At 36.2% G+C, this 27,993-nt stretch overlaps 2 protein-coding genes across 2 annotated transcripts; both read left to right on the top strand.

Moving 5' to 3' along the window:
* The first annotated feature begins 31 nt into the window (after positions 1-31).
* LOC120335392 (kelch-like protein 3) lies at positions 32-17,679 on the top strand. The gene is made up of 12 exons (XM_078119786.1): positions 32-1,148; positions 8,727-8,850; positions 8,957-9,110; positions 9,649-9,872; positions 10,257-10,403; positions 10,752-10,875; positions 11,029-11,102; positions 11,560-11,737; positions 13,897-14,031; positions 14,853-15,011; positions 15,632-15,782; positions 16,702-17,679. Exons 1-12 carry the CDS (start codon positions 1,084-1,086, stop codon positions 16,811-16,813), a joined length of 1,647 nt encoding a protein of 548 aa, XP_077975912.1. The 5' UTR covers positions 32-1,083; the 3' UTR covers positions 16,814-17,679.
* On the top strand, positions 2,123-4,323 carry LOC120332226 (zinc finger BED domain-containing protein 5-like). Its single transcript, XM_039399429.2, has one exon. It carries the CDS (start codon positions 2,301-2,303, stop codon positions 3,954-3,956), a length of 1,656 nt encoding a protein of 551 aa, XP_039255363.2. The 5' UTR covers positions 2,123-2,300; the 3' UTR covers positions 3,957-4,323.
* Positions 17,680-27,993: the final 10,314 nt, after the last annotated feature.

Below are 27,993 nucleotides of genomic sequence, written 5' to 3'. Positions count from 1 at the left end.
CGATTGCAATGTGGATTTATGTTTATAACAATCAGGAATATCGTCAACTTTGGCCTCAACATTGCCAGACTGCTCTTTATCCAGAAAGGACAGATAATAGTTATTCTCAGAGAGAGGAAAGCTGATAAGATAGCTGAACCATAACCACCGGGAGAGGGAGGGAGGCTGAGAAGACGTCTACTGATACTATTTTTTATTATGAGAAAATTTTTTCAAAGCAAGGTCATGCACACAAAGTCAAAGCAAAAGGGGTGTTTTTTTGATATTTTACAGGCGGCCACTGGAGTGTCAAGAGCAGTTGACATGGTAAAGAATTATAGTGGTTAATTAGGTTTTAGTGAATCCCGAATGACACAGGGCTTGAAGGAGCTCAGGTCAATATAACTAGAAAAACAGTTGATAAATTGGAGTGTACTAATACAGATGTCCAACAGGTTACCATAAATCTGCCACTACTTTAGAAAATATATTCAAATGTCCTATAAACCAGCATGATTCCAAAAGCAGGGTCTGAAAAGTCAGTAAATCATAATGAAGCATTTGATTGAACATTTTACTACTTGATTTTTAGGATAGAATAGGATTTACATATTTATTCCTCTATGAAAGTCAATAATATGGCTCAATCATATGGACCAGAGCGTCTGGTCTGGTTACCAGTCCATGTCGGGTGTGGGATTAGTCAGCTAGTTATTCATTTTCAGATGCATGATGGTGGATGAAGGCAAAACCGACCAGTGGTTAATGTTACGTGAACCACCCTACGGCCGTGAGGAGTCCAGCGATACTCTCATACATAATTCTCCCTCACAAAGGATTCAAACCTGCGCTCTTGCGCAAGGTAATCAAAGGTGCGGTGGCGGGCATATTCCCAATATTAAGCCTGATGCGATACATTGTCTTGTTCTCTTTTAATTTAATTTTATGACAAAAGGTAAGACTTTAGTTTGAGAGAAACTAGCTATACATTTTAAATTGTATTCTGAACACCTATGACAAATTCTACATGGCTATTTATAACTGTTTTATTCCTGTCATATTCAGCCTTGAATTACATAGATAATAGTTAGCAGTATCAGTAAAATGCCTCTTGAAATTAAAGTGAAGACTAATGGACATGCAAATAGGATTTTACAAGACTTGAACAGGTGAGTGTGAGACAGGGATATCTAAAATGATGGGGTCAAAGCCTAACTCGGGCAAACTATGTGACGCTGTCTGAAACCGGCCTGTTCGGTAATTCAATCTGGCCCGCCTGATGCTGCCTCAACCAAACAAACAAATTTCGTTGCTTCAGCTAAAAAAGCTCAAGGGTTCGGGGTTGTATTGTCATTCTTTGGGAGGAATTCTGCCATGTATTTCATGCCTGTAGTTTTACTAATATTCTTCAGTTCTTTATCATTACTGAAATATGTATTATGTATGTGAATCGGGAGTGCGACATGGTCATGACACTAGCTTAACCGCCTTGAAGCTCCCATCGCTATCTATTTCTCCAATGTCTCCGATATTAGTAAGGATTCATTAAATATTGAATTAGTAAAGTATTATTAAATGTGTAGAGAGGAAGGAATAAGAGTTCCAAAATAGGGAAAGGGGGGGGAGGGGATTTCATGAAAAAGATTTGAAACCACTGGGTTAAAGCATTGGACATTACTGTATTGGCTTTGCAAGTAACACAGTTTTGGTTCAAATCTCATTTGATACATCAAATTTTAATTTCGGGAGTGATTTAAAACTGTTTATATGAAAATTTTTTTGATTTGACATCTGATGGTGATACAAACACTTCATTTATATAATTTTGCTTCTAAGACCTTACCATCAGTTCTTATATTTGTCACGTTTAATATTAAAAAGCCAACAAACAAATGAGTAGTAGAGATGCACCGATGTATCGGGTATCGGTATCGCCAATATCGGCCATTTTTCCGGTATTGGCCATGTATCGGTATCGGTTAGATCAGTGATTCCCAACCTGTGGTACGCGTACCACTAGTGGTACGCGAAGGTCTTCCAGGTGGTACGCGAGCACATTCTGTTTGTTTTTCAATCGACGATAGTTCTTAATTAATTGCGGTGCTTTTTTGAAGGCGTCGTGGTAAGGGACGTCTTTTTTACTTCTAGCCATTGTGACGTCATAGAATGTCTAAATTGTATGTGCGCGTCGCGAGCGCTGGATGGTACTGGTAACACACCAGGAGCTTGTCTAACGTGGTGGTTTGTTTAAGGAAGGTTTGTCATTGACAAATTTTCATTTAATATTGCGATAAATAGTATTTTTCATTTGACTTTATACCATGTCCAAGCGAAATTATGATCCAGATTATTTAAAATACGGTTTCATCTCGATCGAACACAAAGGAGAAGTTCTACCGCAATGCGTGGTCTGCATGAAGACCCTTCCCATCGCGTCCATGAAACCCAGCCTGCTTCTACGTCATTTTAGAACGAACCACGCTGATAGGAAGAATCGAGATCTGAGCTACTTCCGGCGACTTGCGGAGCAAATGAAGCGGCAGCGTTTGGACAGAACTGGCTTATTCCACCAGAAGGGGACAGAGATTGTCAAAGCGTCGTATGAAGTCGCTTTCTTGGTGGCTAAAAGCATAACAGCTCATACCATTGCAGAGTCTCTCATAATGCCGGCGGCAAAGATTTTGGTCAGACGTGTGATGGGAGAGGAGTCCGTGTCAAAGTTGGATAGTGTGTCCCTCTCTAACAATACTGTAAAGCGCCGTATCGAGGAGATGTCAGTTGACATAGCCGATCAAGTTACTGCGGGAGTAAGAGCTTCAAAATTTGGGTTTGCAATACAGGTTGACGAATCCACAGATGTTTCGAACTGCAGTCAACTACTTGTCTACGTCCGTTTCACACAGGATAATGCTGAAAAAACAGAATTACTGCTGAGCCAAGAGTTGTGCAGTACAACAAAAGGAAAGGATGTTTTCAGCGTTCTAGACAGTTTCTTCAAGCTGAATGGACTGGATTGGCGCAAACTAATCGGATGCACGACAGATGGGGCTCCGTCCATGCTTGGTCGAAAGTCTGGGTTTCAAGCCCATGTGAAAGCCGTGTCACCAAACGTCACCGGTGTACACTGTTTTTTACACAGATTCGCCCTTAGCGCCAAGATACTTCCACCGAAGTTGTTATCGTGCTTGAACCGAATTATTAAAATTGTGAATTTTGTTAAAGCGTCAGCTCTAAAGAGTCGCCTGTTTAAGCTGATCTGCGAAGATCTCGGTTCCGATCACACTTGTCTTCTCTATCACACAGAAGTGCGCTGGCTCTCCAGGGGAAATACAACAAAACATCTTTTTCAATTGAGGAATGAACTACTTGTGTTTTTACGGGAGAAAGATCACGAGTTTCAGAAAGATTTGGAGGATGAGGGATTTGTCATAAGATTGGCTTACTTGGCAGACATTTTTGAAACCATCAACCGTTTAAATTTGTCATTTCAAGGACCAAACTGTACTATCGTAGAGTTTATTTCAAAACTGAGAGCGTTTGTCCGGAAGTTGGACCTCTGGAAAAATAACGTAGATAGCAAGCAATATGGAATGTTTACATCCTTGACAACCCTTCCCAGCGCGCCCAATGATGAAGTCTCCCATAAAATCGTTGATCACCTGTCACTGCTCAATGCCGAATTGAGGCATTACTTTCCGGATGTTATATGTTGTGCCTACATAACCGATCCATTTTCTATTGATCCAGCCGACCTGCCTGTCGGGACTGGGGAGCAAGAGGAGCTCATAGATATCCAGGCTGACCAGACTGCAAAGACGAGACACAAAGAATGTTCTCCAATCAACTGCTGGCTTAGCATGGATTCCTCATATGTGACGCTTGCTTCTCGCGCTATTCCCCAGCTGTTAATTTATCCTTCGACGTGGGAGTGCGAGCAAGGGTTTTCATCCCTTATGACTATCAAATCTAAGAAATGAAACAGACTCCTTGAGCCAATGCATGACTTCCGATTAGCTGTGAGCAAATGTATGCCACGCATCGACTACCTCGTAGAAAATAAACAAATGCAGCCATCGCATTGAATGAATTGATTGTTTTGTTGTTATTTCATTATGTTGTTCTTCTTTTGAATAGTGGCGGAAAAACAATAACTTGCACCACATCAATCTTGGCTGATGCGGCCTAGTTTATTAGAATTTGTTGTTACACTTTGCATGAATCAAATACGTTATTATGACGTCACAAACGGTGAGGAATAGTACTTCGCGCGCATTATTTGTGTAGGTGGTACGCGAGCACTGCACCAAATCCCGAAATGGTACGTGGGCGGATAAAGGTTGGGAAACACTGGGTTAGATTAAGGCCGATATTTCCGATATATTTACCTTTTTGATATATATAGAATGTTTTAAAAGATAAGTCGGATTACTACTTTTTAAATTTATTTTTTGTCTGGAGAGATCGTGAGCTATGAGCCATACATGTCCCCACACCCGCGAGAGAATAGGATTCGCGTGTTTTTAACTATTTATCAGCCAAACTAGCTCAACTAATTTGGCTATTTTCGCTGTCAAATTTTTATCTTGACATTTTTAATATTACATAGTTATGAAGAAATATATCAACACAGCACATAGCAAAAAGCAACTAGGCGCCCAGTTTTAAATCATCCAGTGGAATTGGGGTCTTTATTAACGGCACATGGACTTTTGGCACGGGTATAAATTCTGACTGTTTGTCGTCAAGTACAAGTGTCATTTAGTCCGTCGACATCGATAAACTAAATTCTGACACAGTTATCCCTCTACGCAGGTATTAATTTTAATTTTGTTCAACTACACAATTTCTTTATAGATATATTGACATGACCGTCTAGCCCTAGAATCTCTCAAAATATATAATAGCAACTGTAAAATATTATTAAATAGTAAAGTTAAAAAACATCTTCGACGGTTATAGGTAAACCGTCGGTGCTGATTGATATTCTTTCATGTTGGCTTTGACTTATTGCATCGACGATTACGATTAGCCACTAAATGAAATATTTGTAAAATGCTTTTAATTTGAACGTAGGACGGCGGCGCTAGAATGTGTGGGTGATATTCGATATTCTTCTAAACACAAATAACGATATTCGAAGGTCGCGATATTAACATTAAATTCAAATTGGACGTCCCGGCTTATGAGTTTTCTAATTGAACACCGAGATTACTAGCGTTACTGAACAATGTATCTCAATCAGTTAAAGCAAACACCAAACATTAATTTCATATCATGTGATATATCTTTTTTATCGATCTAAAATAATGTGTACCATGAACAATGCTCAAAGACCATTGTTTTAGCCCGTCTGCCCTACACAGCACACCTAATTAAGTAATAATTACATAGTATCGGTATCGGAATATTGGCCTTTTTGTGGTATCGGCGTATCGGTATCGACGATTTTAGTTGGTATCGGTATCGGCGACAAAAGTGGTATCGGTACATCTCTAATGAGTAGAGGCATTACTGGTAAAGAAATGATCAAATAATATGGTCATCGCGACTGGCACCATGTGATGGCTTTTGCATGTGCTACTCCACAACAAGCCTCATGAGCCATGAGCCTCTTGGACAAGAACAAGAGTCCATTTTTGACAAACTCAGATATAAACTATTCTTTCCTACTTACCATATATCCTCGCATATAAGCCGATCCCCTAAAAACACCTTTAAAGCGGGGAATTTATAAAAATTCGCATATAAGCCAACATTACAAATCGTAGAAGGCCATACGCACCTATCACAACCAGGGATGTTCAACAGACTTTAATATTCGATATGGCTATTCGCTACCTTCCCAATATCGTTTTTGGTGAAAATTGATATCGCGCACACATCCTAGCGCCCTCCGTCCACGTTTTGATTGAAAACATTCTTCGATTATGACTTAATTTAATAAGTGAACAAATAGCTCGTGGAGCCCCTAGGTTTCTCATTCAGAGCCATGGGCACTTTGAGAACCTATGTTCTAGTGAACATATTTATCGGGTGGTTTCACGTCTTCTTTGCAAACATGACTCTAGCTCAGGGGTGAGTAAGGTTTTTAAACCTTTAGTGAGTTAAATTTTACCTCCCAAGACTGGCGGACCAAGTAAGTGTGACTTCTATTTTATGAACAAACAATAGGCCTCGTGCCAAAACTGAATTTATCTGCAATTTCAACCAATTCCTTGAGCTATTTTTTAGCTAAAACATCAAAATTTGGTTTCTGTTTGGTTGTGGCAGCATCAGGCTGGCCAGATTGAATTACCCAACAGGCCGTAGTTTCCCTATGTCAGCTCTAGCTAATCAGTCAGAATATAGGAGCAGCTATCATGTTGCAAGGTTCACTCTGGTTTGTGATATGACTTATCTATCTATAAGACTGGGTTTACTGGTGGTTGTGAGTTGTCACCCGAGACCCAGTGTTCACTTCAAGAAAATTATGAGTGTGTGCGTTTCTCACAAGCCAGAAATTAAAAAAGTCAACATTTTACTAACAATATATTAAAAAAATCTTGCATGCTGCAAAGTTTCTGATTTGGTTGTTCGGAAGACACGCAACTTCGGTTTCTGGTGTTCACTCTAAGAAAATTAGGAGTACGTGGATGCCTCACAAGCCAAAAAATAAACTGCAAATTTCCGGTTTAATCCAGACGTTAAATAAATACACAGTGCAAGAAAATTAAGAGTGTGTATGTGCATTGCAAGCCAAGAAATAAACTGAAATTTAGGTCAAATTCAAGAAAACTCTTGTTTCTGGTGTTCACTCTGAGAAAATTATGAGTCTGTGGTTCATGTGTTTGCTCTGAGAAAATTTAAAGCACAAGAATAAACTAATATTCTGGTTGAACTCGAACATTGCATAAGTGCCTTGGCGGTTCGGTATCTTTTTTGGCGCTCCAGAAGTATGTGTACCAATATGGAGGTAACTAATTTTGTTCGCCTACTTTACATCAAGTTGTGTAAAGGGACTGAAGCCTATGAGCAAGTGTATATTCGCTTGGCTAACACAGACTGTCCCCGAACATGTAATAGAACTAAAATAAGGAAAATCTGAATAAAATTATGGCCTAACTCTACCTGGTACACACACATTTTGTTATAACTCATTTTAAACATCATATGTACTCTATTATTTATACTTTCCTCATACCTTTGCTCTATGATATCGGGGCTAGCATCAAATCCTAAAAAATTAAGGTCCAAAAATTATACTACTATTATTAGCAGATGTCATAAGATTCATTATTCCTGGCTGCTGGTTTCCACCATCCAATTCCTTAATTGGACTGAGCGCAAATAAAATCTGCCACTATTATCACCGGATGTCATATCCAGCCTGAATGCATAAGATCTATTTAACCTGGATTTGCCACATTTGTGTAGCCTTTTTTTCTACATGTCACAAACCCATTGTAAAAATATGACTGCTGACTGAATGATATCTTTTACTCAAATTGTATTTTTTGCTATTTTTTTTTGGCAGACATTTCGGTGTGAGTAGTTTTGCTTTAGAAATTTAAACAAAAAGTATATCTTTGCTTGCCATTTCGACCAATCAAAATTCCCTAAAATTTTATGCTATATGCTTATCAAATTGGTTGCCCTAGAGCCATGACAATCGATCAGAAATGACGTAACGTCCCCAACAAGATCTTACGAATAAATATATACAGTTCGTTCCAATCAAAGCTCTGCACAGGCAGACACTGTTATTTAAGAAGACACTGTTATTTAAGGTAATTTATTTTGAAAAGCTCGGATTATATACTTGCGCATCGCTCTATTGTCGAATGGTAAAGAGGCAGCTGAGATGCGCGGTTCGACTGACGTCATCTCACGGTACTCCCGTAGTATGTAAACCAAGATGGTGGACAACGGAACATAGTATGTGTACCAGGTTAGGGTTAGGCCATAATTTCAGTTACAAATACTACGGAAGTCACTTTGTTAGTCCCCGAGTTCGTAATAGAACTGGAATAAAATTATGGCCTAACCCTAACTTGGTACACATACTGCGTCTGCCATCTTGGTTCACATATTACTGGATCGCCCATCTCACTCGTCGACACGCTTGGGTGTTCGGGCGCCGCCACAGTTTTGAATTTTTTAGGTCAACCACTGAGGTATCACTGTTGTTGTATAGTCAGAATTGGTGACGGTGATATCGCTTATCTCTATGATCATGTATGTTTACATACTTATTCCCTACTAATCAGAGCTGGGTCCATGTAGCCACAGTGTTTTTTTGTGGATGGAGGTGGAAAATGAAGCTGAAGCCTGAGCTACCAGAAAATTAGTGGCTCCGACTTTTAACCATCTAATTCTTTTTCCAGACTTATAATTTTCTAATACCTCATACAAATAAAATCCGTAAGCATCCTATAATTTTTTCAATTTTGATTTTCTTGTATGAAATTGAAGTTTCAATTTTACAATCTAAAGTCCCTATAACACAGATTTAACTCTCGCATAACTGTATCTGAATTAATGTGTCATGTAGTGCTCATACCAAAAAAACAGCAGACCAGCAGATGAGTAAACCAGCAGACCTGGAGCCACATTTGATATATTGTAGCTTCGGAATTAGAGATAGAACCATAGTGATTTCAAACCAGCTTCCCAGCCCTGTATTAAAACTTGAAAGTTCACACAAGAATTTCCTGTGCGGAATAGAAAACACATTTAGTGCAATGCTGATTTAAAATTTAATTTTGCAGAAGCAGAAAGGAAACTCGAGATCATTGTGATTTCATGATCATAGCTGGCTCTGAAGAAATCCCAGTTCATAAGAATATTATATCTGTAGGATCTGATTATTTCAAAGCAATGCTGGCCCATAATGTAAGTTGTGTTTATACATGCCATAAACTGTTTGAGTTAACTCTTTCACAGTTAGTACTGTAACCCTTGTTAATGTATTTTAATCGTTGGTATTATCACACTTCAGAATGCTGAGACAGCGTCTGGTAAAGTGGAAATGAAAGAAGTTGATCCATTATCCTTGCAACAATGCATAGAATATATTTACACTGGTGAATTGTCTACTACTGATGAAAATGCTGAATCTTTGATGTACGTGGCTGAATTACTACAGTTGAAAGGTGATGATATAAAGTAGATCCTTCTTCTGGACTGTACAGAGATTCACTCAATTCTCTGTGATTAAAAATACCTAGACAATCTCCCACAAATAAACCTATTTGGTTTGCTTGGGCCTGAATTTCTATAGTTGTTCTGGCCAGTTTCTCACTGAAAGGAAGACCTGTTTGTTTCTGATTTCATTCAGCTTGTTAATTAATCTGTTATATCTGTTATTAAGTTTCATTCATGCCAACCACTAAAAAATAAAAAAAAACTGAAGCCATATTTCACTGAAATCATTCACCAAAATTTATTTAACGCTTGAACTTTGTTTATGTATGATTGTACCCAAAAGTTTTACTAATCCAGGATGCTTCAAGGTGCAAAAGTTATGTCCTCTCTAAAAATATGTCTTAATTTAATATGGGTTCTGTTCTGTAAATTAGTAAGAGGTGTGAGGACTGGAGATTTGTGAGGAACAAATCAAAATGGATGTGTGCTTGCCCATAGATAAATGTATAAATACATATAATATAAATGTTTGTTTTATGATAACAGATGTCTGCAGAGGCATCGTTGATTCACTTGAAGAAAATCTCGAATCATCTGCAGAATCATTCTTTGCGACAAAAAGAATCGCAAACCTGTACAATTACAAAGAATTGATGGAAAAATGCAAGAAGTTCATGTTGGATAAATTTGATGAAATTGCAGTTCTTGATGAGTTCAAGGAAATAGAGGAAAAGGAATTTGTTAGATTGATCAAGTCACAAGAAAACAAGGTATATTTAGTGTTTAGTTAGGTTTGTTTGACTCCTTCATTCTGAACAAAAACCTTGTACCTCAAGTAGCCACTCTTTTAGCGGGGTTTTGGATTCAAGCTGACCAAAATAAACTTACGATGATTAAATACAGCCACTCATTTGTGCATAACCTACCCTATTTCTCACTTCGCTTAAGATGATAGGATAGAGATGAACAAATAGATTCCGACTCTTGATGCTAAAATAACTGTTTCAGCTTGCTAACCACGGACTTGTTTATCGAATCAATATTCAAGCAATGAATTTAAGCACTCCGCTTTCTCAGTTTACAGCATGAGTGCTAATCATTTGTCTCTAAATGTAAGATATTATTTTATATTTACATATCTGTATTCTTTCTAGGCGTCAGAGAGTGTCAAGCTAGATGCGTTGATATCTTGGATAAAACATGAGCAAAGAAATCGCAAAAAACTTCTGAAGAAATTGAACAACTACATTGATTTGCATAAAGTACCGGTGACTTATAGAAGATTCCTTGTTGAAAACGAGGTGGGTAGTTTTTTTCAATTGATGATATTTTGAAACCATTCATTTTCGAAACAGTTATATGACTTTGGATAGGCTGTGGGATCGGCGTTTATAGTATTGCACACGGTAATTTCAAACTAGAAGCGTGTGACAACTTTCAATTTCTTTGGAGTCTGATTTCAGTTTAAAAATGCTTGCATTTGCCAAAGTTTTTTTGGTCTATATTTGGTTTCAAATTCAGAATTCAAATATTTAAATTTCCTTGTATTCGGGGATCTGAGTAAATTTTATAATCCCACTACATGAATTTCCTTTTTTTATATCATTTAACATTCATTGTAATAACATAACGCACTTTGGTTGTTTCAGCCAATGGTAAAGTCATGTACTGAATGCTATCAAGCTCTCTGCATCTCTGTGATGGACAGCTTAAATGTTGGTGCTTCAAATGTTCACTCCGCTAAGAATATAAAACAAGAAGAAAAGGAAGCAAGCAAGTTTGAATTAAGATATAGACAATACAGAATATCATTTGTCATCTAAAACTTTGAAACTCACCAAACTGTAGATTGATTCTAATTCAAACGATGCTATAGTTTGTTGTCTTTGCTCTTCCCTTTCTGATACAATGTTTATTTTCTTACAGTTGCAGTGTTTGATAAAAACTCGAAGAGTCTTCAATGCTTTGACCCACGGAATAATTCTTGGACCAAAATGCAGGTTGGCAACCTTCAACTCAGTTATATCAGTCTAACCATTCTATACCTCGAAAATTTTCTATGTTAGTCTCCATTCTTACTCCAGATGGTTAAAAAGTAATGCTGAAAGCTTATGTTTTTCTGCAATTGGATTGCAAGATGGGGTTTTTGTAGTCCGGTTCGGCCTATAGTATTGTTGCGTCACTTATTTTATTTCAACAAGAGACTGTGTTTGGCCATCATCTCATTGCTTTCCGCTTCTGATTTCCCCCCTCCAAGATAGACTAAAACTCAGCTACCTGACTTGTACTGTCTATCTCACTTCGGTATCGAAGTACGTAATATACATCACATGTACGTGGACAAGGCTTTATTACGACGATTATTTGAGCAGGATTTGATTCTCTTATCCTCCCAGTTCAAGCATCTGTGTTTACATTAAAGCAAACATTGCAATCTTGTTCATTAATATTTTCCAGAACATACCTGGATCAGAATTTCGCTTTTCTGCTGTGGCTCTTGGTGACTACATTTATATTCTCATAATTGATCAATCTGTCCATCGGCTGAAATATTCAGATCATGAAGCTACTTGGGAGAGAATGAATGATATGATGTATAGCCATGGAAAGTATCCTCCTGTTGCTGATTTGTCTGGTAAGAATTGCTTCAAAAAATCTTTTGCTAAACAATATCTTGTTACCTTTGCCTCAAGACTAGTAATTGAGTTTTTCAAATATCCTGTTGCGGTTTTATTAGGTGAGAAGTTGCCTAAGGAATTCTTAGTACTGGTCTGTTTAAGGATTTATCGAAAAACACATTTTAATAGCATTGTATGTATGTATGTATGTATGTTTATTCGTCTCGTAAAAGCAATATAAAAGAGTAAGTAATTATAAATACTGAAGACGGGATGTATGCACAAGACCATATTGGCCTAAAACACAGATGTGCGCATACACCCCTTTGATTTATATAAATTATAATAGGGTAAATCAAATATGTACAATATGGTCCTTTATACAGGCAGTTGTGCAAGGAGGGTGGGTGGATGCGGTAACAGGGATAAGGGTGGAGTGTACAAAACTGTTTGTACAAAGGAGTTTGTTAGACAAAACAACATCTATAAATAGAGACACAACACAACATGAAACACACTGCATATGAATATTGTAATAAAAAAATTTTTTAAAAAAAAAAAAATTAAGAATTTGGATGAATGTACAATACCATTGAGTGATGATACCACATACTATAAAACGCGGGAATGGTCAAGTTTAAAGGGTGTGTACATATATGGTATGCACCACTCAAGGGCGACAGTATCTACCTATCTATCTATCAAGGGCGACAGTATCTCATTTGGTATCTAATTCCAGTTCAGCCTTGTATTGTAACTATATCACTTCATTGTGGGTGACCCACAATTCTTCTGAACGTTTTGTGCACAAAATACTGATCATTTTTTTCTGATTTGTAAAACTTTGTCACTTAACATATTGACCGCCAGTAAGCCAATTAGGGCTACCCGGCGCTATTTACGCTAGCGCAGGGTAACCTACTGTTAATATCGCTCTTAGCTATTTATCGACGTAATGCCTTGATGCGAGAGAAGACAAAAATGCTTCCAGCCATGACGCAAAGTGCGAATCGTATATTCAAAATCGTCAGTTAGACCTGTGAAAATGTTGACGCGATTCAGACATGAAATCAATAACATTAACTGCCTTATAATGAATTATTATTGGTTTAGCATGTATTATCAGTCATACATACAATCCCTGGCGTTGTGATGTTTTGATAAATATGATTTTGACCGCACCATACTTGGCAGAGGTATCGAGATTTTCTGTAAGTGAAAAAAACATAAAATTAATGGTAATTTTCACATGTAACTGTGCGTATTGGATTGTTTACGCCTTTACGCATTTCCGTCGTAAAAAGAGACATTTTTTGCATTGGGGGAGGGCTGTGCAGTATTAACTATAGCTGTGACATCATCAAAATTGTCAATTGAAGAATTGAATATGAAAATCCTGTAAATACAATTGTGAATTTCAGGGTAAACATTCTTGCTATAATTGTCGTTTTGGTATTGTTCTGTTGTAAAAAACTTTAGGAAAACATTGAAATAAAAATTAATTAATTAGGAATTAATTATTAACCCTCTACCGTACACAGAATATCTCAAGGATAAGGTTTTTAATTAAAAATTTTCAAAAAAAAAAAAATTATAGGAGTGTGTTTTAAAGAAATATTGCTGAATAGAACTCAAGCAGACACTTTTAAAAAGCCATGAGTGAAGTTTTAGGGTTTAATGGTTTGTGCAGTCAGAGGGTTTCAAAGCATACAAATACAAATTATATTTTTATATTAACACCATTGAAGAATTATAACAAAACCTATCTGTGTGAGAAATAGTTGTTGTTATGTAGGATTATATTTTTGAGTTCAGGCGGGACAAGATATAAATGCCAAGACAAAAATTGCCAAAATATTTAGGATTGAGTTACTTTGCTAAAACACGCTTATCCGGAATTGAATAACCAATGGACTTGAGTTTATTATACAACACACTAACACTCCTATTTTAAGATTAGTAGTTTATTTGTGTTTGTATATATCCCATGAAACTTTTTCTTATTTTTGGTTAATGTTTTGTCTTCCATTGCTAATGTCTTATCTATTATTTTGACATGATTTCCATAAGTACCGTTTGCTTTGCCTCAAGACAAATAGTTCTTTACTTTATCTTCTATTATTTTCCAAGTATCATTTGCTTTCTACCATTGGTCTGAAATATAAATTGTTTACAGGAAACCTCTACGTTGTTGGTTCTTCCGATGTTTACTCAAAATTAGTTGAAAAGTTCGAGCCATCAAGCAACAAATGGGAAAAAGTAAAAGACAAAAATCTCAGCAGTCATTTTTCAACAGCACTGGGTGCTGGAGGTTAGAAGGTGTTGTCTAATAAATAAATGGGTACTCCCGAAATATGTGGATCAAGATGGCAGACACCGGAACGTAGTATGTGTACTAACCAGGTTGGGTTAGGCCATAATTTCAGGTACAAATACTTGGATAGTCCCCAAACTCGTAATAGAACTAAAATAGAGAAAATTGGAATAAATTATGGTCTAACCGTAACCTGGTACACATACTAAGTTCCAGTGTCCGCTATCGTAGTTCACATACTCCGGGAGCGCCAAAAAAATGTCATATACATTGAACTGGCTCGAAACAGGCAGTCATACAACAGGATAATAAATGGAATTGTCGCTGGACCATATAACCAACTTAATAAATCTAGCTGGACCAATAAATGCTCTGCTTTACAGTAATAAAGGCATCGGACAAAACGGCGAAGTATTTAACACATTAAATAGAACATAAAAAACATTTTACCCATGTGGGCGACTATTTAAACATGAACTGCCGGATTAACTCTTTATGCTTGATGGGGAAAAATGAGCAAAAAAGTGTTGACAAGGGCCACACTAGATAGCTTTGCGGTCACTAAATAGTTTTTCCTGTTGCAAACCAAACCGCTGGTCTAAACCAAACAGGAAAAATACCGTCTTCAACAGACCAGTAGGTTGTTTCGTATCAGTGGTTGCTTTTACAAAGTGTTCTTATGAAGCAAACTTGCTATACACTTCGGCAACTAAAAAATGACTGCCAACAGATATCGGATTTATCAGTTTGTCCTAAGTTTTCATCGAATACCAGAATGCAGAAAACACTTGAAAGTAATAATCCCTGTTTAATTCCAGGTTGTATATACAGCATTGGTGGGTCAGTACCATATCACTACACCAACCAAGTAGAAAGATTTGACCCAACATCATCAACTTGGTCCTTTGTTGCATCCATGAATGAAGCAAAGGAATGGGTCGCAGCTGTTGAAAATGACGGAAAAATATATGTTCTAGGTAGGTTGGTGTTTGTTGCTAAAAATGTACGAGGACTCAAGAAAAAAATATATTTAGAGGTGCCCATAATAATATTTAGTTTTACATAAAATAGCAATTAACCAGAATATTTCAATGATTGTGCTTCAAGATATCAAATGCAATGCCATTATGTTAGAGCATCGTCATGAACTACTAATATTCCAATCATTTTCTTCTGCAAGATTGCAGAATTATATTGTTATGTGGAAAATCATGTTCAAATGTTTGTATAATTAATTATATATTTACGAATGCAAAGGTCAATCCGAATGCCGTGCAACTTGTAAACTCATAAATATATTTGGTACTATTGCGCCCTTCTTACTAGAAATATTAACCAGTTAGTGTTTGGAATTAGGAGTGATATTCAGACATTCTGAACAGGTTTCAAAATCTTCAGTTCAGGCTAGTTCAATTTTCTGCGGTATATTTGTAACGTTGCAGTGGTTACCTGCTATCATGTTAGTTCACTTTTCCCTCTTTATTTATTTATTGCTTTGTCTTGTGTAGGTGAGATTGTCAAAAGATGGACAAACATTGTTTTGTATCATTTTGGCAAAATTGCAAGCAGATTTTAACAAACTGTTTATTTCATTCAGGTGGATGGACAAACGATCACTTGACAACTGTTGAACGATATGATATTTCAACAAACGTGTGGTCCACGGTAACTCCCATGTTAACTGAACGGAGCTGGTTTAGTGCTTTTGTGATTGATTCAAATATTTATGCAATTGGAGGAAGGAACAGGTAGAGTTAGTGGAATTTATTACAACATGGTAGGCACTAGGGCAGGGGTTCCCAAGCTTTTCTCAGGACGACCCCAAAGACAACTTTCAAGTGTCCAGTGCGACCCCAGGTCAATATATATAATTTTTATGTAACTTTAGAGATTCTGTCACTGGACTTTTGAGTTTGGTCATGTGGTGGTATCAAGTAAAATAAGCTAAAACATTTAAACTTTCGATTTTAATTAAAAATACCGAAATTACGAAAAAAAAGTTTTAAAATTAAAAAATTTCTTTCATTGGGAATGGTCACTGTTTAATTTTAATCAATTTTCTGTATCTGGGGATGTATGATGTCAGGCAGCATACCAAAGAATTTTCCAAGGAAATGTTTGTTATGCGACTCCGATAATCACTTTTAATTAACTTTTACCATACCTCAGCGACCTACCGACCCTGTGACCTGTTTGCGACCCTACCTACTTATCACTCCGATCCAATTTGGGGTCGCGACCCCTGGTTTGGGCACCCCTGCACTAGAGTCTTCTGTTTTGGAGATTTTGTTCTGAAATACTTATTCCCAGAGAAATATTTGTTCCCCTGTATTCATCACTATAAGTGTTGTACCAATCTAGTGTCTATATTGTCGTTGCTCACAGAAATAAACTGAAATCTTTATATTTTTGTGAATATATTCATAACTTTGGATATATAATCGCTTTTGGTTTGAGCTCTTTGTGCGGATAGAAGAAGCAGTATAATCATATTGCTACCTATAAAGTTTAATCAGAGTCTGCCACCTGCGGTAATCGGTCATTTTTGCTTTTTTCGTATCTTGAGTTACTGTAGAATTTAAAAATCTAATTTCAATGAGTAGCCTAACAACCACTTTACCAACCATTTGTCTTGTAGAACTGATATCTTCTCTGTATATTTTTCAGTTCACCCGGAAGCATGGAAAAGTTTGATTTCAAGAAGAATCAATGGGAGATGATTGACGTGAAGAACATGGATCTGAGGATAATCGATGCAGTGAAGATTAATTTGAAGTGATTTGATTGTATATGACAGAGAATATTCAGTTACCATTAAAGGACATACTAGTAGCGTATGTTTGCTTCCTTACTAATATGAAATTGTATAATATACTTGATATAATATATAGATATTCGACAGTTAATAGGTGCTTGTGTTACCACTGAGTGAATTTTGTACTTCTATAATGAGTTATTGCATTACTTAACTGTAATAAATTTATATAGTTTTTTGAAATGCAATTGCTCAATGACATTGCCTAGAAACTTCAACTCACTGGCCACTGCATATAGCTATGTTTACTACTGATGTGAAGAATTTTTTTTAAATGATTTGTTTGTGTTATTAAATACCCTATATTTGTTTGTAGCATTTTTTTTTATGTGAATTCCGATTATGACAGTGTGTAGTCGGACAGAATCGATGCCCATATAAAAAACGATTGTTGGTTGATGGACATTCTGACTCCTGCTCTCAACGACAGGAAAACAGAGTTTATAAATCTTACATTGGCCTCGACTCCTCAGCCCTGATTTAGCTTGCCTATCATTTAAAGTTAATTTTTGGCGAATGGAGTGGGATTCTATATCCTTGTTATGTAAAATTTGTCACCAAATATGATAGGTCATTGGAAGCGAGTGTTATATATAGCCAGTGGCCAGTAAAAATTAAATTGATTTATTATTTCTATTCAGTTTTTGAGGCAATTCGATATTATCTGGGTATGATATATTGTCTTGTGCATTCTTCAAGCGGTTTCTTCATCAATTGAATTCACTTATCATTTTGTAATTAAAAACAGTGAATAACATGCAATTTATAAATTAGCAGATGCCTTTTACTGCATAATATAATATATTCAATATAGTTTTCCTTAAAACAAACCTTTTTTAGTGCTATCTGCAAAATACTTACATAATAAGTTGCATTCACGCCGTATGTATGTTGGGGTTTGAAATAATTTCATCTTTGCTGTATATTTTATCGTACACATGCAATCAATACTTTACTACCATGCATCTAACGCTGAATTCAATTCTTCATTTTTTACCTGATTTGAAAATTTGCCGGTTGGTATTTTCTATCACATATTTTGAATTAATTCTGTTTGATTCACTGCATTCCAAGCTTACTTTGTGTGAGAACTCAAACGAATTTATTAATTTGTCGATTTCTTTTTGGAGGATTGCTTTGGTTTTCAGCGAAAATTTGTTTCTTTGGTATCAAGTAGGAATTTATTGCTGTTGAACCTGGAAAAGACGATTGCACTTTAAAAAAAACTTGTTATTACGACCAAAATTAAAAACATATTCACGAAGAAGCGGAATTCTAAATCAAAAAATTTTCAAACTATTTACTTTTCCGAGAGTAAAATAAGTTTCTAATATTTTTCAATTTCAAATTCTATTTCTTCCATTTCATGAAGTCTGTACATGTGGTAGACGGGCTCATACCTCGATTTCTACCCCGATGGTTGCTTTATCTTTAAAAAGCTCGCAAAATTGAAATAACATTTTAGCTTCCACTGTTTCATTCCCGAGGCCGTTTTCGAAACTTCACTGAAAACTGCCAAATAACTTGAAATTAGGAAAACTAGCAAATGTTTATAACCATGCTTGAAAATCTGCCCCAATGTGAAATGCGATTGGTCAATTTCAACTATTACATCCATCGCCGTCATCTTATTGTTTATTGATTCTAGCAAATGAATTCAATAACCAGGAAGTCGATCTGGAAAACAAGCTGCCGCAATAACATATTCAATTACATACATAATATATCGTATATGCTCGTTTTACCGCCCGATTGATTAAGGGCCCGTTTGAATAGCCGCCCGTGTGAACGGAACATAAAAATAAATAAGGGGCGGTGCTCGAATACCCGCCCGATGTAAAAGCTGATTTTTCAGTGATAGAGAACAATAGGAAATAAGCGATTTTGTCACAACGCTGTTGAATTTTAAGCGCTGGTAGATAACACTCACGCCTTAGGCGTCCAATTATATAACAGATAGCATTGATAACGTTACACCGTGGTTCTTAACCCTTATCGTGCGGTGAGCACGTATACGTACCAATGACAAAACTCGCTAGATAGCGGCGGGTACTTTAAGTTACCCATTGTTTTATTTAGCAATCGGTCGCCAACTGTTGGTCTAGTTTTTCCGGGTTTTAGTTTATTGAGTCTGAGTATTTATTATTAAGTCTTCTTCGAGATTAACCCTTTCCATGCGATTTTTATTTTTTATTAAATAATCGTATTTGCTACGCCGACTTTATGCATTTGTACCCCCACAACTAATCGATCGACTAACGAAAAAGTAATGATCCTCTGCTGCCCACTGACGGCTCGTTGGAAAGCTTATTTAAAGAGCTTGCAATTGGCGATTGAAAATTTTTTTTTTTTTTCAAAAGGGGTGGTCTGAGTCACAAACAGGATAGAAAAAAGACATTTTTTTTCTTGGGTGTTGAAACTTCAAGCCGTGATAAAAAATAGAAATATTCGCTAAATCCTTTACTGTTACCGCTTCTTGGTTGGCAAACAATAGCATAATATTACTGTAGCAATTTCGTTATCTAACTCAAAATACTTTGGTAGATGGAAGGGATAATATGTCTTCTATTACCACCCAAAAAACACCGAAATTTGCATAAATCAAAAACACTCCCTCGTTCCGCCGCAAATAAAACTCCCATGGTAAACGAAAGCGAGATTTACCGTCGCTTATGTTAATCTCGAAGAAGGCTTCTTATCAATAAACTAAAACCCGGAAAAACTAGACCAACAGTTTGCGACCGATTGCTAAATAAAACAGTGGAGTACATCAACGTACCCGCCGCAAACTAGCGAGTTTTGTCGTGGGTACGTATACGTGCCCACCGCACGGAAAGGGTTTTAACATAAGCGACGGTAAATCTCGCTTTTGTTTACGACAAAAATTTTATTTGCGGCGGAATGTGGGAGTGTTTTTGAAATTTATGCAAATTTCGGTGTTTTTTGGATGGTAATAGAAGACATATTATCCCTTACATCTACCAAAGTATTTTGAGTCAGATCACGGAATTGCTACAGCAACATTATCATATTGTTTGCCAACCAAGAAGCGGTAACAGTAAAGGATTTAGCGAATATTTCTATTTTTATCACGGTTTGAAATTTCAACTCACAAGAAAAAAATGCCTTTTTTCTATCCGGTTTGTGACTCAGACCACCACTTCTGAAAAAACTTTTTTTTTATCCACAATTGCAAGCTCTTCAAATAAGCTTTCCAACGAGTGGGCAGCAGAGGATCATTAGTTGTTTGTTAGTCGATCGATTAGTTGTGGGGGAACAAATGCATAAAATCAGCGTAGCAAATACGATTATTTTTTAAAAAAAAAAATCGCAGGGAAAGGGTAAACTGGGTGTCGCGACGCACAAGTGCGTTGTTTCAATATTGATAGGGCGTCGCAAAACTTTTCTTCTTTTGCGGATTAGTACCTGCGGTGCGTAGAAAAATTTAGAGAATTGCTCTTAAGACGTGAATAATTTTCGTTTGACGTGAATAAATTGACATGGGAAAGGGATTGAAGTCGTCAAATATTTGTCTTCAAAGATACCGTAATTTTTATGTATAATTTTGCTTTAAAAATAACAAGCACCCGTGCTTGAATAAGGGCCGGTTTGAATAAGTGCCCGGTTGGTGAGTTTGGTTAAAAAATATGGGCCCGGGCTACAAAACGAGCAAATACGTAGCTGGAATATCGCATATCAACTGTAATAAAATGTTCGAACATCCCAAATCGAATATCTCGGAAGAGCTCATTCTGAAAATCGTCCATAAATATAGTATGTTATTGTGACAAAAAGTAAAACATATTTATGAAAATGCGTAATTCTAGATAAAAAATTTTACTATCCACTTTTTTGAAATTAAAATGACTTTCTAATATTTTTCAGTTTTAAATTCTATTTCTCCCATTTCATGACATGTGGGTTTACTGATGATTGCTTGATCTTTGCTAAACTCACAAAATCAAAATAATATTTTAACTTCGTCTTTTTTATTCCCGGGATCGTTTTTCGAATCTACCAAATAAACTCCAATTAGCGAAACAATTAAGTATTTACAACCGTGATTGAAAGTTCCAATGTGAAATGTGACTGGTCAATTTCAACTAATACATCGCCGTAGTCTTATTGCTTATTGATTCTAGCTAATGAATTCTATAACAAGGAAGTCGATCCAGAAAACAAGCTGCCACAATAGCATTTTCGTTTACATACATAATATAGCAGGGATACGGCCTGTAATAAAATTTCCAATCATTCTCCAATTAAATATCGTGGCTACCTATGAATATTGTCGATGATATAAATGTAATATATGCGATATATACAAGTAATCGCTGTTAATTTGAAAAACCATGCGACTCCTATTTACATGGTGAAAGAAGTGCACATACGTCCGTCTTTTGGTTTGTTTACGTCAGAATTTCAAAACTATTTCGTTTACGTCCGCTTCTTATTGGCCCATATCTGAGTAAAGTACTGGCCATCATATACAGTACAATTATGATGGAGCGTTGTGCGCCAGTAAACAGCTATGAGATACCGTGCAACTAAAGCTTTTGAAAAACTTGTGGCATGCAAATTTATTTTCATTGGGCTACGCTAAAATACTCCGTGATGCGAAGACGTAACAGTGATGATTACAAATCAAGTGTGAACTCAAGCGGCAAATATCGACGAGAACGGTGAAGAAACCGAACTTTTATTGATACGTTTCGAATCATTGATATAAACAAGAGAGCTACGCCCAAATATATGGACACCTCTGGTCGCAGTACAGTACGGTTTACCGTACCACCAGATCACAGTCTACAAATATATTAACACCAAGCGAAGCAGTACAGTAGGACACAAAATGGCGTCCGATGACCGCAGAACGTTTAATGACGTCATAGCAAACAAAAACAAATCTCACAGAGCTAACAGAAATATTTAAAATGAATAAAAGTAATAGCCCTCTGGGGAAAATTTTTATCTTCAACCACTGAACATTTCAAAGCAATTGGTCCAGTATTCGGAGAGAAAAGAGGTTTTTTAATATTTCCACTAGGTGTGTTATTCTGTGTCAAATAACAAGAACAAGAACAACATAATATTGAAACGATCGTTATGTCCACTACGTGTCCAATTATGAGTCAAAATTTCAGTGTTGTTGTTTGGTAAACACAAGTTGCCGCATACCTGCCACAGAATGCGCAAACAAAGGTCACCGTCAACCCTATTTGCATAACAATTAGTCAAAAATGACTCATGCAGGTCTCAACAGGGAAGTATAAACGAAGATGATTCGTTCCACCGAGAAGCGAGAATATTTTAGGTGTTCGCACCGTTTTCTCCCACTACCGAAATTTTGTCAGAGAGAGAGGGAGAGAGTTTATTTCCACAAACGTAACTGCTGGTCAGCCACGGCTTCCTCCGCGATTGAGTCCAAGTATTTAGAGCAAATAGATGGCTATCTAATTCATAACAGAGGCGGGCTGGTAATCGTAAGATCACTCATATTATTGAGCCGTTTAAACGACTTTCGTTTTCCACGGATAAAAATATTTGGTATGAATCAATAACCTCGACTAACCCATGAGCGTTGACGCACCATAATAAAACACATACAACTGGTATGAAGCAAACAATATATTTTACGGGAAAATAAATAAATTGCAATAAGTATACAACTGGCAAAAACTGTATGAAAAATTGTTAAACCAATAGTTAGAAATTATTTCCATACGCACGAACAGTTATTTCCCCGTGTAGGATTAATATTGAATGCACTGCTTCGCTTGATGTGAATATATTTGTAGACTGTGATCTGACGGTACGATAAACCGTACTGTACTGCGAACAGACGTGTCCATATATTTGGGCGTAGCTCTCTTGTTTGGTAGTGCAGATGTTTTCTCGCATGAATAAAGAGCAAGATTAGATCTTCTATCACTGATCGTTATCTGGAGCAATGCATGCGCTTGGCAACTACATTGTTGTAATCGGACATCAGTTTTTTAGTTCGAAAAAAACAACTTCAACTTGCTTATTAAACCAGATATATCACAACTCTCATAAAAAGCTATAAATTTCACCACTGAAATACCAGAATCAATATACATTAGTTGGATATATGATTATTCCGCCATGCAAGAAATCAAAACACTAATTACCATACTATACAGTAACAGATTTTATCGAAATTCACAGAAAGACGAGAAGAACCAGAAATGATCATATAAGTCTGCGACAACAAGATTAAAAGTGAGTCAAAAATTGATATAAAAATCAATAAGCACAATGAGAAATTTAGTCATTCAAAAATTTCACCAACAAGGTAGGGATTGATATAAATCTTCATATATGATTTGAGAAAAAAAACTAAAAGTCGGGGAAAGTACTTTAAATACAATTAAGACGCGGTAATTCTAAAAATGGTTTACCATACTATTCAGTTATATCTCGGTACGATTGCAGCTATTAAATTTTTATTTATTGTCACTTGCAGCATTTGAGTACTTGCAACATTTAAAAAATAAATAAACAGCTCCCATGTACGAATGCTGAGGCAAAATTCTTACTTCATGTAATGATAGCAAAACAATATTTCAAATTTAAAAGACCAAGAAGGCTTGTTGGGAACAGGAATAAAAAGTTAGAAACAAATAAGAATGGGAATAACTGTCTATCAACGCGTATCTGAGACGTACCATGTCTTGCCTGAAAGGTATTTTGTTGGTTTTTAAATGTAGGCTAAATTGTTTCTGCTGTTTCGGATTCTCCACGCACAACCCAGTACTGCATTCAATCTGTCGCAGCCAAGACCTCCTTCGCTGAAGCCATGGCTTGGCGCCATCCCACATATAATTAGGTTTTTAACTCCTTGTTCCCTCTGAAAAAACATCTAGTTTAAAACTTGAGCCTCAAACTCCACAACGCCACTGAACCTCCCACTTTTGCATTTTCAACCGGTGTGTGAAACGCCATGTCAAACGTTTGAATCTATCTTGAATATGAATATAGCATATACAAACAATTTTAACCTAGAACAGGGGTGGGCAACCCCTTGAAACGCGTGCCGAACTTGGCATGCGAGCCCATTTATTGGGCACTCGAGCGAAGCCTCGTAAACGAAAGTACTCTCCTTCTGATAAAAAGTTGTTCATTTATTCATTATCATTTGTTAATAATCCGTTATTTATTTATTTAAACCATTATTTGTCCTTTCGTGACATACGGCTACAAAGAAATATATTGTGACGTAACAAATGAGTGAGCTCTCGAGAAACTTGAGCGTAGAATTCATTTGGCTACATTCTTACGTAATATAGTTCGTCTGATACAGCTGATGTTGGTTAGAGTTACTTAATATTATAAATTGATTTCGAAAGAAATATAAGCGATTTGGGGAAGGGAATAAAAAAGAGAAGTGAAGAAAACGAACTATTGCGTGATTGGTATGCCAGTCGCGTCCTAAGAACTTTGCAACTTTATTATTCTCCATTTTTTCATCTACATAAGCTTGTGAATCTCTGTTTGTTTAATAAAGTGTTTAATTTTTGTCGGCAAGCGGAAGAATTTTGCTGTTAAATTTAGCCGATTCTGGCATGCGAGCCGAAAATGTTGCCCTTCCCTGACCTAGAAATATGTGTTTAACTTATATAATATGTCTCAAACCAATGACATTAAACAACATGATAGGCAACTCTGACGTCACTCCATAAGACTACAGGCAAAACATTGTATTTCATGATACGCTCCAATGCACATATTTCTCGTCGCCTTTCGCGTCCGTTTTCCGCTCGCTTTTGCTACTCGGCGTCTTTTTTACGTGTAGTACCTGCCTTTTTGCGCCTGTAACGAAACAAAATAATTTCTATATCTAAGAAGTTTTGCTTACTTGGAAAGCTGGAATAACAGGCAAGCTGTAAAGAGCAATTCTGGACATCATAGACGTTTTTTTTTTATCAGAGAAGATTACAAACGCGATAGCGGAAAGATTTGTGTGGAACATTTCGCAGATAATGACAAAGTTCAAAGTTAGTAATTTTAATGTTTGCGCTTAATCATTGAAATTTCATTTAAAGAGGGTGTCATACAAAACTGTGCTGCGATACAATTCCATAACACAAAGTTTGCACCTATCGAACTTGCTTTTGTAGGTGAATTTATTAGACATATTACATATTCAGTTAATCGTAGGTAACATTGCTGGTACATAATGCATCGTAGATAGGTTTGTTTAAATTTAGGAATTTAGCTCATAGCCCACTAATTAATATTATCTTCTATGCAGGAGGTTGCAGGGCTGAATTCAACTTGCAGCCTTACCGATCACCTGACGATGCTCATTTAGTTTGGCTCGAGCAAGTCTTCTTGAAATGCTTGTGTGAATGGAAACTACCTATATTTTTTGCCTTCTTCCGATTTTAGACAAATTTATTCTGAGGGATTTCGCATATAATTCTCACTGATTGTTGGCTGTTTATAATTCCTATTGATTGTGAATTCTGATTATAACAATGAGTTGAAAATTTTTTTACCTAATTTACTGGCACCTTTTTCTTGTCAATACTCCAAGCTGAGGTAATAAACATGACAATACATTTATGTAATCTGGAAGCAAAATATGCACACAAAATAATAGTTTGGCACATTGAGATAATACATCATGACAGAAAATACAAGTTAAAGATATGTATGACCATCACATGATAATTAAAATTAAAAAAAATTAATAGGGGCTGTGGAGTATGGAAAGTTCAAGACAAAGAAAAGAACAAATGTTCATAGAACATAGCTCATATATTGTGATGCAACTAAACAGTTGGATTAAGTTTTATTATTTTCTTCAATTTCAAATGCAATTACATATTAATATTTGCATTCCACTATTATTGCAACATTTGCAAGTTACAGTATTTATTATAAAAAATCGTAAAATTCTATGTACAACCATCAAAATCATTTTTGAACAAGCTTTGAATAAGGAAAGAATAATACATACACTAAAAATAACTTAATCTAAATATATGAACCTAAAATTAACAAAAATACTACAGTATAAACTCAATGTTTTAATAATTACATTCGTCCTGGCGTTTGGCATCTTTTTTGTGTCACCAGCATACTAAGGCCAGTCTGAAATGATTTTATAGTACCAACTCTAACTAAGGAGGCCACATGATCATGGGTTTATCTGAATCTTTGCGAATGTTTAATTAATTCCAGTAATGCAAAAAAGTTACTTTTATCATTTCATGTATAGATCAGTAAAAAAACAAATGACAGATTTTTTCGACAAGACATTTCGCACTACCTTGCGTGGCATAGGATTGCTTGAATTATTATTGATATTGATTTTTAGTAACTAAGTCGTTGTATAATTATATTAATATACAAACACATGGAAATTTTCTGTTCGAAGTTGGTCTTCGAATTTGTCATATTGACTGCTGAGCTTATTGTGTTTTTTGATTGTATTGATGGAAATATGACAAATTAAACAATGTGCTTCAGAATTTTGTGAAGAGCAGAAATGTTACAACTCCCATTTTCTTCGAAAATGCCACCTTCTTCGTGTACTTTGCGTTTAATTTAATTACTCAAGTGTTTTATTCAAGTATTCTTTTGCTAGCTTGATGTGTATTCTTAATTGGGTCAAAATGTGGACAAAAAAAATTAATAGTCCAAAACTACTTTCAGTAAATTGTTTTCTGTGTGAATAATCAATTTCACTTTAGAAGGTTTGAAAAATCTATTACATTTAGATAAAAAAAAAACTTCCAAAATACTATTACAATTATTGTTAAGCGTTCGAGGGCCGCACTGGAAGTTCTCTGGGGCCGCGAGTTTGAGATCCCTGGTCTAGATTGAAGTTGTTCAAAAAATATATGATAGTATTTTATCATGAATGATGATTATACCCCTTCCGGAATTTCTTCTATAGTACTACCAAAAGTTGATGAACCAAATATAACACAGGTGCAGTGAGGTACCCGTAATCCTCATTTCCAAAGCTGTTTTAAGTATGTCTGGCGTGTTTTGTGCCTTTTTACAAATAAGACCGCTTATGCAATCTTACGCTTTGGAATTTTTAGTTATTTTCCTCAAGCCCTGCAGGATGTGGGGGCCATACACAACTCTACCGGAGGGTCAAATGTCTTTGCATGCCTCCATAGGTTGTTTTTCTATTGCAATTTTCTATTTTCAATTGCATTATATTTCTTGGAATCACACTGTCACTGATATGTCGCCAGACTTCTGATATCTCCCCGTCTGCTATAGTTGTCCTGTGAATAAATAATAGGAAATTGAGATTAGACGAATAGTTGAAAGTTTTGCTTTATGTCGGCTTAATTTCTTAATTGATATACTTACTATTTCTGCTATTGCCTCTTGTGCTGCAAGAGTCTCACAATGCTTAGACAGGTTTGTCCACAACTTTCACATCTGAAGAAAGAGAGGAGATTTATTAATTTTCGTTAAGAATAAATAAAGCAGTCTATATGATTCAGAATGGAAAAGCTAATAAATCCAATATCTCATGTTTTATTTAAAAAATATTTTACTGAATTTTGGAAAATAAACCAACTAATAAAAGGGTTTAGTCAGAAAATTACAAGCATTCGTGGCTCCAAATACTTGAGAAATCAGACTATACAATATAGACCGGTATGAGTGAAATGTTAGGTGAACTTGTTAACACTTTGATTCAATACGCAAATAAAAGTGAATGCGTAATAGTATGTTACAATGAGCAGCAATCAACAATGAGTATATATCCTCACTGATTAAAAAAATCTAACTGGAGGTGCATGAACTATTTGAAACCATAAGGAGTAAGTAAATATGTAATTTCGGCAAATGGGCAACTACGTACCGTACTGAATTAATAACTTCGTAGTATTTGACAAAGGCTGGCTTTCCCACATGTACTTAACAGTGCGATGCCCGGGTGTGATATACAACAATAGTATTCACCTTACCTTTTACCGATTTCTTTTTACCCCAACTTTCAAAAATATCATTAAAATCGACAACAACTGTCAAAGCAGGCACGAACACCATTCGTGCTACGCCTTGAAAGCAGCACACATCCGCTCGTTTTCGTCTCGTCAAGTATGTGCATTGGAGCGTGCTATCGAATACGATCTTCGGACAAA

This window comes from Styela clava, chromosome 14 (genome assembly GCF_964204865.1).
Source record: "Styela clava chromosome 14, kaStyClav1.hap1.2, whole genome shotgun sequence".
In the NCBI taxonomy this organism is placed as follows: Eukaryota; Metazoa; Chordata; class Ascidiacea; order Stolidobranchia; family Styelidae; genus Styela; species Styela clava.
This window is presented reverse-complemented; position numbering and strand designations above follow the sequence as displayed.